Source organism: Callorhinchus milii, unplaced genomic scaffold (assembly GCF_018977255.1).
Source record: "Callorhinchus milii isolate IMCB2004 unplaced genomic scaffold, IMCB_Cmil_1.0 Scaffold8, whole genome shotgun sequence".
In the NCBI taxonomy this organism is placed as follows: Eukaryota; Metazoa; Chordata; class Chondrichthyes; order Chimaeriformes; family Callorhinchidae; genus Callorhinchus; species Callorhinchus milii.
The window spans coordinates 605-13,206 of NW_024704749.1; the positions used below are offsets into that span (position 1 = coordinate 605).

At 47.1% G+C, this 12,602-nt stretch overlaps 1 protein-coding gene across 1 annotated transcript; it reads left to right on the forward strand.

Annotated features, from left to right (window-relative positions):
* Window positions 1-523: 523 nt before the first annotated feature.
* Window positions 524-12,277, forward strand: LOC103190733 (proline dehydrogenase 1, mitochondrial-like; the record flags this gene model as incomplete). Its single annotated transcript, XM_007911614.2, is given in 4 exon segments — window positions 524-699; window positions 9,483-9,581; window positions 11,201-11,289; window positions 11,536-12,277. Coding segments are annotated over 4 exon segments (555 nt in total), but the record flags the coding sequence as incomplete, so codon positions are not given.
* Window positions 12,278-12,602: the final 325 nt, after the last annotated feature.

Sequence of the window (12,602 nt, forward strand, 5' to 3'; positions counted from 1 at the left end):
CCGGGGAGGGGGAGGGGGGGCTGCCCGGGGAGGGGGAGGGGGGCTGCCCGGGGAGGGGGAGAGGGGGGCTGCCCGGGGAGGGGAGAGGGGGGGCTGCCCGGGGAGGGGGAGAGGGGGGCTGCCCGGGGAGGGGGAGGGGGGCTGCCGGGGAGGGGGAGGGGGGGGCTGCCCGGGGAGGGGGACAGGGGGGCTGCCCGGGGAGGGGGAAGGGGGGGCTGCCCGGGGAGGGGGAGAGGGGGGCTGCCCGGGGAGGGGAGAGGGGGGCTGCCCGGGGAGGGGGAGAGGGGGGCTGCCCGGGGAGGGGAGAGGGGGCTGCCCGGGGAGGGGGAGGGGGGGCTGCCCGGGGAGGGGGAGAGGGGGGCTGCCCGGGGAGGGAGAGGGGGGCTGCCCGGGGAGGGGGAGAGGGGGGGCTGCCCGGGGAGGGGGAGAGGGGGGGCTGCCCGGGGAGGGGGGGGATTACCTGGCAATGGGGAGGCGGTGCTGCCCGGGGAGAGCTCTTGACAGCTGGTGACGTGGTCTGCAGGAAGCGTACGATAATGTGACCCTGGACATGGAGCTGTCGAAGCGGGAAGGCTGGTACTTTGGCGGGAAGCTGGTGCGGGGGGCGTACATGCTGCAGGAGAGGAAGCGGTCCAGGGAGATCGGATATGAGGATCCCATTAATGACGGCTACAATGCTACTACAGACATGTTCCACAAGTGAGTGAGTGTGTGTGAGAGAGAGAGCTGGAGGAGCGGGAGGGGATGTTTAACCCTCAAGCCACGATGCTAACCATTCCGCAGTGCAGCGGTGCAAATTTAAGGGGAAACAAATTAAGGAGAGGTAATTGTCTTGCCAATGTGGCGAAAACTGGAGTGATGGTCCTGCAGATAATTAACCTCTCTGGTGCTTTTGACACTAAAAGCTGCTCTGAGGAAGGAGATGGAGAACGGTGAGAATCTCACAGGTCGATGCCAGGAACCCCCAGAACTATTGTTCTGCATTTTACTCCAAAATCATCTTGGAAGCTAAGGACAACCCCAAACTCCTCTTTTTTACCATTAACCAACTCCTCCGTCTACCCTCCTATGTCTCTGCCATCCTCTTCTCCAGCACCAAATGTGACATGATGGATTTCATCCAGCCCAAAGTCGAAGGGATCCACTCTGCTTCCTCTACCCCCTCTACAGCCATCCCTACCCCCACTACAGCCACCCCTACCCCCACTACAGCCACCCCTACCCCCACTACAGCCAACCCTACCCCCATTACAGCCACCGCTTCACCCTCTACAGCCACCCCTACACCCTCTACAGCCACCCCCTCCCCCCTCTCACTCCCCTTCCTGCCCCCCCATCCCTCCCTCCACACTTTTGACCCTGTCTCCCCCTCTTTGTTCACCTTCACCATTTCCCATATGAAACCCACCACCTGCTCCCTTGACCCCATCCCTACCCCATCTATCTCCTTCCCACTATTTGGAGGTCTACAGTAAATACCAAACAGAGTAACAGCTCCTTTTCTGCTCCGTAACTCTAACCAAATAGATTCAGTTTTTGGACCCTCTAACACATCGTCCTTTTCCAGGACTGTGACCTTAATGAGTATTGCCCCCCTCCTCCTTTTTTCCTTCCCTATCCTCCTGAATAGGTGTAGCCAGGAATATTCAGCTCCCATTCCTGTCCTTGCTTGAGCCAAGTCTCCGTAATTGCCACTACATCATAGCCCCATGTGGCAACTTGAGCCACAGCTCACCAAGCTTATTGGTCACTCTCTGTCCTTTACACACATGCACTCCAAACCGGCTTAATCCGCTCTACATTTCTCCCCGTCTCTTTCCACTTTTTGCTGGACTATTCCTTGTTTCATTTCTATTTGTCTCTCATCATCCGCTATGTAACTCGTTTCCCCTCCCTGATGCTACATTCTGACCCCATCCCTCCTCAAAATCAGTTTAAACGCTTCCCCACAGCTTTATAAATGGAATCTTGTTGTTGTTGTTGTTATCCTTGTTGCAATGACATTGGCCCCAGCCCTGCTCAGGTGTAACCCATCCCTCGTCTACAGGTCCCATCTGCCTCAGAAATGGTCCCAGTGGTTTAGAAACCTGAAGTCCTCCTTCCTGCACCATTTCTCAGCCAGGCATTCATGTGGTTGATCCTCCCGGTTTGGTATTCACTTGCATAAGGCATTGGGAGTGATCCCGAGATCACCACCATTGAGGTCCTCCTGCTCTTTAGCTTCTTCCCAAGCTTCTGATATTCTCCCTGTAGGGTCTCAGCCCTTTTATCACCTACATCGTGGATCAGGACATGGACCACAACTTCCAGATTTTCCCCTTCCCCTGTAGGATATTTTGCACCCGTTCTGTGACGTCCTGCACCCCGGACCCAGGGAGGCAGCATACCAGGCTTTTATGGCAGAAACGCCTGTCTATCCCTTTAACTGTTGTATCCCCGATAACAACAGCGTTGGCGTTTTTCCCCTTGTCTCCCTGAACATCCATTACCTTTTACTCTTCTCGCCAGAGGAGTCCTCACCGGTATCCAGTACCGAGAACTGGTTTCTGAGTGCCATGCTCTTTGGGGATTTCTGTACTGCCTGTTCTTATTTTGCTCCACGTCGGATGGTCACCCACTCACCCTTCTTCTGAGCCCTTTGTGGCTGTGGGGTTACCACCTCCTGAACTCCCTGTGGCTGTGGGGTGACCACCTCCTGAACTCCCTGTGACTGGGGTGACCATCTCTTGAACCCTCTGTGGCTGTGGGGTGACCACCTCCTGAAAATTTGATCCATGAATTCTTCTGCTTCCCATTTCTATGTAGTGACTAGTCTCTCCTCAAGCTCAGTGACCCTGAGCTCAAGCTCAAGTAGCCGGAGGCACTTCCTACACATGTGTTTGTCCAGAACACATGAACCACCCTGGAGTTTCCATTTGGCACACAGTGTACATGGAATGGGTCTCAGCTGCCCTGCCAGGCTTTCAGACATGTTTTGTAAAATATCTCAATAATTTTGGGGTAAATAAATACAAACAAGTAATTTCACATCTTTTATTCCCTTGCTCACACTCCTTATATATTAAATGCCTACTCAACACCTACTGCCACAGAAATGTGACCTTTTTATGCAGGCCCTTGGGGGTTTTATTTCTCCTTTACAAGTTCTCACCTGCACCAAATTCCCACTCTCACCGAATTCCCAAACAGAATTTCACTCTGTTCCTCTTCACTGGTAGCTCTCTAGCTCTCTGGTAGCTCCCTGGCTCTCTGGTAGCTCTCTAGCTCTCTGGTAGCTCCCTAGCTCTCTGGTAGCTCTCTGGTAGCTCCCTAGCTCTCTGGTAGCTCTCTAGCTCTCTGGTAGCTCCCTAGCTCTCTGGTAGCTCTCTAGCTCTCTGGTAGCTCCCTAGCTCTCTGGTAGCTCCCTAGCTCTCTTGTAGCTCTCCAGCTCTCTGGTAGCTCTCTAGCTCTCTGGTAGCTCCCTAGCTCTCTGGTAGCTCCCTAGCTCTCTGGTAGCTCTCCAGCTCTCTGGTAGCTCCCTGGCTCTCTGGTAGCTCTCTAGCTCTCTGGTAGCTCCCTAGCTCTCTGGTAGCTCCCTAGCTCTCTGGTAGCTCTCTAGCTCTCTGGTAGCTCCCTAACTCTCTGGTAGCTCCCTAGCTCTCTGGTAGCTCTCTAGCTCTCTGGTAGCTCTCTTGTAGCTCTCTTGCTGAATAATTCCCACTCTCACCTAATTCCCAAACAGAATTCTCAATGTTCCTCCTCACTCTGTTCCTTCCTCACTCCTCCTTCCTCTGTTCGATTGAGGCTCTCACAAGTCTTCCCCTTTATATAGGACTCAAACAAAAGCACTCAGTTTTGAGTGATAAAATAATGGATAATAGCGTTTATAAATAGATATTTGTAGCGTAATAGAATAATAGATAATGATAATAATATCGTTGAATTTAATATAGCGCCTTATCATGTCTTTGAGACGTCTCAAAGCGCTTCACAGGATGCACTGTAAAGTGTGGTGACTGTATATTTTGTGGGCGAAATGCGGCAGCCAATTGCGCAGAGCAGTGTCCCACAAACAGTCGTGGATTGAAGTATAAATAGCATAATTATAATAGCAATCATGGAAAATCTGCTCACGGTGGCTACCTTTTCCCTGACCCTAACTTTTCTAAACACACTGTAATATGGAGTATTTTATAAGAAAGGGATTTTGACTATTATGGGTGTAAAACAGACAACTGCACAGTGAGAACCAAAAACAATAAAATGATTATCTTCAATTAGCCTCAGATCAGATTGGCAAATACACAGTGCAGGAGGTGAGGAGAAAGAGTTTGTGTATGATGTGTAGGACTCTTTTCTGGGCCAATATGCAGAAACTTCAACAAGAAGGCAAGTACGGCTGAGGTAGAAACAGAAAAATAATCTAGTTATGATTAATGAGCCAGAGCAGGTAAGGGATCTAAACATAGAACACTTGGGGAGCAGTAATTTTGACTTATTAGAATGGTAATAGATAAAAACTGAGTTACTAGACTGGAACAAAGGTAACCACAATGGAATGAGGAAAGAACAAGCTCAGATAAAGTGGAAAAAAAACAACCAAATAAAGTCTTTGAGTAACAATGGGAAGCATTTAAAATATACAGCACAAATCTATTCCATTGAGACATAAAGGAAAGATATCCATTAATGAGATGTCAAGGATGAATAAGGAGGTGAGGATCAAACTGAATCTAAGGCAAAATGTATGAAAATTACAAAACGGATAACAGAAGGAAACAGAAATGAACACAGTAAGCTTAGAGAATAGGATAAAACGACGACAAGGAACATAAGGATTTGCTGGTGAAAGAAGACCAAGGTCCATTTAGTTCCCCTTCCACCATCCTGATAGTCGCTTGACATGTGTCCCAGACTATAACCTGTATTCTCTCAATTGCTGCAGTATTCTTTATATTTTGCGGTGACCACAGAACACAGTATTCCAAGTGCAGTCGCACCAGTGATTTATAAAGCTCATTTATGAAGATGTTAAATAAAAGAGATCCCAAAATAACTCCCTGTGGAGCTCCACTGGTACCATTCTCCCAGCCTGAGGACATTCCCTGTTCCCGCACCCTCTGGGTTCTATCGGTCAGCCAATTATGTATCCATTGTAAGATACTTCCACTGATTCCCGCTTTCTTTATTTTCGATGCCAGCCTTTCATGAACTGTATCAAAGGCCTTACTGAAATTTCCTGGGTCACTTTTTCTACCTTTTTTAAAAATAGGAGTAACATCGGTCTTTCTCCAGTTCCCGGCACGTCTCCAGTAGCCACTGATTTCTGAAAGATTTGTGCCAGAGTTTCTGCAATTTTCTCCCTTAGTTTCTTAAGGATCTTCAGATGCAATTTATCCGCCCCTTTGGATTTATTTACCTTAAAGTTTCCACAGTTGTTCGGCAGCCATGCTGGTAGTGATATGTATAGTGTCACAACTTACCCCTGCAACACCACTGAGTTCTCATTCCAGATCCAATAAATTGCCCATCTCTTTACTAAAAACTGAGGCAGAAAAAATATTTTGTGCTTCTGTGGCTTGTATAGCATCATTTGTCATATCCTCACCCAATCCCACCTTCCTGGCCCTATTCCATGCTCCATTTATCTTTTTCTCTTAATGTAACTAAAAACTTTTAATTGTTAAACTTCACAGCTCTTGCCAGGTTCAGTTCAAAAATTTCTTTACCATTCTGATGCCTTTCTTACAATCCTGGCATGTCTTCTAGTAATGAGTCCATCTTTCCTCTGTGTCATTTTCCTTCATGGCCTTAAGTGCCTTTTTCCCCTATTTTTTGTCTTTATGAGTTGTTTTGTAGCCCCATCCAACCGGGCAGGAGAGCCTTTAAACTTGGTATGTTTACTATTGCTGTGCGCAATTGGCTGCCGCGTTCGCCCACAAATATACAGTCAATTCACTTTGTTGTGGAGTCCTGTGGCTCAGTGGTTAGAGCACTCGCTTTGCAAGCGAGAGACCTGAGTTCAATCCCAGGCAGAGGGCGAAACCTTGGGCAAGTTTCCTTACTCCACACAGAGCCTAATAATAATCCCTCCAAAACCAAAAACAATAATAAATTGGTCATTTTCAATCTCCGACTGTTTGTGGGACATTGCTGTGCGCAATTGGCTGCCGCGTTCGCCCACAAATATACAGTCAATTCACTTTACAGTGTGTTCTGTGAAGTGCTTTGGGACGTCCTCCCAACGTGAAAAGTGCTATACCAAATGCAAGGATTATTATTATTATGCATGGGTCCATTGCATTCCGAATCACTCCTTGAATGAGGTCCATAGTTCCTCTGCTCCCTGAGCCATGTTTAAACCTGCCAGGCCCACTCTGACAAGACTTCTCAATCGCATAAAATTGGTCTTAAAATTTGGCAATTTTTTTTGTGTTATTATTATCTCACCAATCTGTGTAATACCAAATGTGATAATGTTATGATCCCTGTTGCTTAATCCCTCACCCATCTTTGTGTTGGATATTTGGTCGTCCCAGTTACTCATAAACAAATCCAAGATGTTATTTTCCTTTCTCTATAGATGCTGCCTGACCTGCTGGGTTTTCCCAGCTCTCTCTGTTTTTGTTTCAGATTCCAGCATCTGCAGTATTTTGTGTTTTGTTCAAGATGTTATTTCCCCTTCTTGGCTCCTTTACAAACTGAGTCATAAAACAGTCTTGCTTTAACTCTAGAAATTCCTTCCCTATCTTGCCAGTAGACACATTTTGGTCCCGACTATGGTTGGTCCCTTCCTTATCTCATCCCACAATTCCAGATCAAGCCTATCACCCTGGCCTGGGGGGTCTATAGCAAAACCCCAATGATAGTTTACTTCTGTTGCCATCTATTAATTCTACCCAAAGTGATTCTGTGGCTGCCTATTTGTGCCTCAAAACTGGAATGTATAAATTATATACAGCTAAACCACTTCCACTGCTCCTGATATGGTCCCTCCTAAACATCTATCCCATTGATTGGGATCATTCCACAATATCTCTGTGATGCTACTAATATCCAATCTGTCCCCCTTCCAGGTCCCACATCTCATTCGCCAGACTTTCTTGGATTAAGAAGCTCCATTGTTTTGTCCCTTTCCCCTTTATTAGCATTCTTAGTTTCCTTTAAGAGCGTTGAGAAGCTCCCCCACATGAAGGATGCTATGTAAATGCTTAACAGTAGCAGAGCTTAATTCTGAGCCGGGGAGAACAATGTGGACCTGGGGTCGTGGCTAGAGGAGAAAAGTGGATTTGGGTGTCAAACGCATGCATGTGGAAGTTGAGCGCATGTCTACAGTTCATATCACCAAGATGGAGCATGTAAATGAGGAAACGGAGAGGGACAAGCTTTGGGATACACCGCAAGTAACCATGTGAGGCCAGGAGGAGAAACCATTTGAGAAGCAATGGCAGTGGTGGGCGCTGCAGTGTTGGAGGTGCCATGCTTCGATGAGATTTTAAATCGAGGCTCAGTCTTTGTTCAAAGATCCGATGCCACTATCCAAAAGGAGAAGGGAGTTTTTCCTGGAGTCCTGGCCAACAATCCCCCAAATAAAATTGGATGTTTGTGGGACATTGCATAAATTTGCTGCTACTTTCACCTAGGAAATACACAGCGACTCTGCAGTATAATTTGTGAAGTGCTTTGAGATGTCCTCCTGAAGTGAATGGCACTTGTATCAAATGCAAGGATTATTATTATTATTGGACGCAAGAAGGTATAACCAAGCTTGCAGAATGGGCTGATCGGTGGTAAATCATCTATAATATAAAGAAATGGGAACTAACGTTTTAGTAGAAGGAATAAAGAAGATGTCTATCAATGGTGTAAATTTAAGAGGGATACATAATTTAGATAATAATAATAATCCTTGCATTTGATATAGCGCTTTTCACGTCGGGAGGACGTCCCAAAGCGCTTCACAGAATAGACTGTAAAGTGAATTGACTGTATATTTGTGGGCGAACGCGGCAGCCAATTGCGCACAGCAATGTCCCACAAACAGTCGTAGATTGAAAATGACCAATTTATTATTGTTTTTGTTTTGGAGGGATTATTATTAGGCTCTGTGTGGAGTAAGGAAACTTGCCGAAGGTTTCGCCCTCTGCCTGGAAGTTTCACAGGACAGCACAGTCCTAGATTCACAGGACAGCACAGCAATAGAGGTGGACAAGACCATAATGATTGCAAATAGAGTCCTTAGCTTTATATTCACGAATAGAGGACAAAAGTAGAGAAATAATTTAAAGTTTATTTATATAAATTAAATTTGTATAAAACCTTGGTTAGACTAGATTTTAAATACAATTTGTTCTTATCACAAAGCTCCAAGGACGATTATGTGGCAATGGAGAGAGAAGAGAAGTGCAGTGAATGGTGCTAGCAGGGATGAATGCATACTCTTAACAAGAAAGATTAGTCAGGTTGCAGCTTTTTTTCTCTGGAGATGAGGCTTAGAGAGAGGACCTGATCGAGGTGTTAATAAAATTATGGAAGGATTTGATAAGTTGTACATGAATGGAATATTTCCCCTGTTGGTGAGTCCAAAATGAGGGGCTATAGATACCAGGTAGTTAGTGTCAGATCTAAATGAGATTTAGGATGAATATATACAAATGTCAAACATTTAGTTGGTAACTCTTTCAAAGAACCAGCACAAGCACTATGGGTTGAATGGCCTCCTTCTGTGCAATTTGATGATTCTACAAATTTCTGTATGCAGTTTGGTGGAACTCACTGCCAGGAGCTGTGGGGAACAGGAGAGGAGATGAGGATTATATAGAGGCTTATGTGGACTAAAGAGGGGCTCACAATTCAGATTCTACCAGCACAAACTTATTGGGCCAAATGGCCTGTTTTGGTCTTTTGTGGAGTCCTGTAGCTCAGTGATTAGAGCACTCACTTTGCAAGTGAGAGACCTGAGTTCAATTCCAGGCGAAACCTCGGGCAAGTTTCCTTACTCCACACAGAGCCTAATAATAATCCCTCCAAAACCAAAAACAATAATAAATTGGTCATTTTCAATCTACGACTGTTTGTGGGACATTGCTGTGCGCAATTGGCTGCTGCGTTCGCCCACAAATATACAGTCAATTCACTTTACAGTATCTCTTTGACCGAGCCTTCAGCTCCCCTCTCGACTCTCTAACCCCTCCTCGCTCCCTCCCTTCCCTCCCCTCACCCTGACCATTTCCCCCCTGCTCGGGTCATGACCCAACTGTGCAGCGCCTTGTGACGTCCTCCTGACGTGAAAGGCGCTTTATAAATGGAATCTTGTTGTTGTTGTTGTTGTATATTCTGTGAAGCGCTTTGGGACATCCTCCTGACGTGAAAAGCACTATATCAAATGCAAGGATTATTATTATTATATTAAATCTCTGTAATTCTATGTATTTTGACCTGTTCTCTGGTGTCATTGCATCCTGACCTGTGGCCTTGGTTCTAACCTGTGTCTCTGCTTCCAGATGCCTGAACTATATCCTAGAGGAAATCAAATCAACCAGGAAGCCCAGTGTGATGGTGGCTTCACACAATGAAGAATCTGTGACCTTTACTCTGAGGAGGTGCTGAACCGTAAAGTGTGTGTGCTTGGGGGTGTGGCAGGACTGAGGGGCAGCAGCAAGTCGGTGGGGTGGGGGTGGGGGGGTGTTGCTGTTGTCTCTGCTCATCACTGTGTGGACAATGGGTGCACGGGGCCGCAAACGTCAGGTTTATGTATGTGTCTCTCTCTGACACTCCTCCCCTCCCCTTGCTGTGTGTTTGTCTCTTCCTCTCTATAGAATCATAGAATTTTACAAGACAGAAAGGCCATTCGGCCCATCATGTTTGTGTCGGCTCTTTAAAAAGAGCTTCCAAGTTAACCCCACTCCCCCGCTCTCTCCCCACAGCCCTGATCAACCCCACTCCCCCGCTCTCTCCCCATAGCCCTGATCAACCCCACTCCCCCGCTCTCTCCCCACAGCCCTGATCAACCCCACTCCCCCGCTCTCTCCCCACAGCCCTGATCAACCCCCCCGGCTCTCTCCCCACAGCCCAGATCAACCCCACTCCCCCGCTCTCTCCCCACAGCCCTGATCAACCCCACTCCCCGCTCTCTCCCCACAGCCCTGATCAACCCCACTCCCCCACTCTCTTCCCATAGCCCTGATCAACCCCACTCCCCCGCTCTCTCCCCACAGCCCTGATCAACCCCACTCCCCCACTCTCTTCCCATAGCCCTGATCAACCCCACTCCCCCACTCTCTTCCCATAGCCCTGATCAACCCCACTCCCCCACTCTCTTCCCATAGCCCTGCAACTTGTACTCCCAAATAATTATCTACTTCTCACTTAAAAGTTGTTGGGACATCCTCCCGACGTGAAAGGTGCTATACAAATGTAATCTTATTGTTGTTGTTATTGAATCGGTTCCCACCGGCCTTTCAGGCAATGATTCCAGATCCTAACTCTCTGCGTGAAAACATTTCTCCTCCCCTCCCCTCTGTTTATTTTAACAACTATTTTAAATCGGTGTCCTGGGGTTACCGACCCACCCGCCAGTGGGAATAGTTTCTCCTGTTCACCCTATCGAATCCCCTCATCATTTTGAAAACTTCTATTAAGTCTCTTCTTAACCTTCTCTGCTCCAAGGAGAATAATCCTCACTTCTCTGCCTCTCCTGATAACTGAAGTCCCTCATTCCTGGTACCATTCTGGTCAATCCCCTCTGCACCCTCTCCAATGCTATGGTCCCAATACCGACCCCTGGGGTACACCACTGCACTTCCCTCCAGTCAGAAAGACAACCGTTCTCTTCTCTCGATTTATTCTTATCTTGTCCAATTTCGCTATCCTCTCCTCCGATACCATGGCATTGCCTGCATCCTCTTATTATAATAATAATCCTTGCATTTGATAATCACATTATCATGTGTTCAAGAGGTCTCAAATTGCTTCACAGAATATACTGTAAAATATAGTGACTCTATATTTTATGTCTATCTCTCGGTCTCCTGTATATGTGTGTCTCTCTCTCTCGGTCTCCTGAGTATGTGTGCGTCTGTCTGTCTCCTGGTCTCCTGTGTATGTGTGTCTCTCTCTCTCTCGGTTTCCCGTGTGTGTGTGTGTGTGTGTCTCTCTCTCTCGGTCTCCTTCGTACCTGGGTGTTTCTGCCCTTGGGGCTGATATTTGCTCTCACCCACAGGATGCAGGAATTGAATTTGGAGCCGAGTGAACGGAAAGTTTACTTTGGGCAGCTGCTGGGCATGTGCGATCAGCTCAGCTTCCCCCTGGGTAAGTGACCCCAAAATCCTGGCCAGGCCTGCGGGTGAAGTGCTCTGAGATGTCTCAAAGACGTGATAAGGCACTATATCAAATGCAAGGATTATTAAATACACATAATAATGTGTATTTAATACACAGTCACTGCACTTTACAGTAAATTCTACTATAAACCTTGAGACATTTGACAATGCGGTAACACCTATAACAAACACAAGGCTTGTGATTATTTACTGATTGAGTGTGTGTGTTCTGTAGGCCAGGCTGGGTATCCAGTGTACAAGTACATGCCATATGGCCCCGTGGATGATGTGCTGCCCTACCTGTCCAGACGAGCGCAGGAGAACAAAAGTGTAATGGGAGGATCGCGGCTGGAGCAGACGCTGCTGTGGAAGGAGATGAAACGCAGGATCCTGAACAGAGAAGTGTTTTACCAGCCAGTGTACTAGAGTACAGTGTACTGGAGCCCCACTGACGCAGGCCGGAGCTGTGTGACAGGGTGCTTTCTGCTGTGATTCCGCAGGTATTGAAAGGCTTCGGGCATCTATCCCTTCTCCTGATTGTGAGACGTTTGGTTACAACTAACCCTACCACTGGGGTCCTGGTTCTCCCATTCCTCATTCCTTGCTGTCCAAGTCACCAGCAATATCTTGGACAGCAATTCCCAGTGAAAAGCTTTGAGATGTTGTCACGGACTGTGTCAAATGCAAGAATTATTATGGGAGTAATAACCGTCTCCCAGGATTCAGACATATTGAGACTGTTCTACCTTGTGGTTTGCACCGTTCCCTCTTGGAATCCCCTGTCCACTCTCTGATCTGGACTTGCCCGAAGCCTTTGTACAGACGTGTGAAGATATTTTAATGCAATGTTGTAACAACAGTATCATATTACGGTTATGTCTCAGGAAATTTTGGCCATTATGGCAGTGTATGTGGCATATGTGCACCTGATTGTACGTTTATATGCTCCTAGTTTAACTTAAAGTGGTAAGCGCTGATTCAAAGGTATAGCTGCAAGTTTCAGGGATAAACATGCACAGTAACATGACATAACATGTAGGAGCAGGAGTAGGCCATTCGGCCCTTGGAGCCTGCCCCGCCATTCAATCATTGCTGATCTTCTAATCTAACTCCAGCTAATAACCTGACCTGCCTTATCCCCATATCCCTTAATCCCTTTTGCAATAAGAAACATATCTATCTCAGTCTTGAATATGTTCAAGGACTGAGCGTCAACAGCCCTTTGGGGTAGTGAGTTCCATACACTCACTGCCATTTGAGTGAAGAAGTTCTTCCTCAACTCAGTGCGAAAGGACTGGTCTC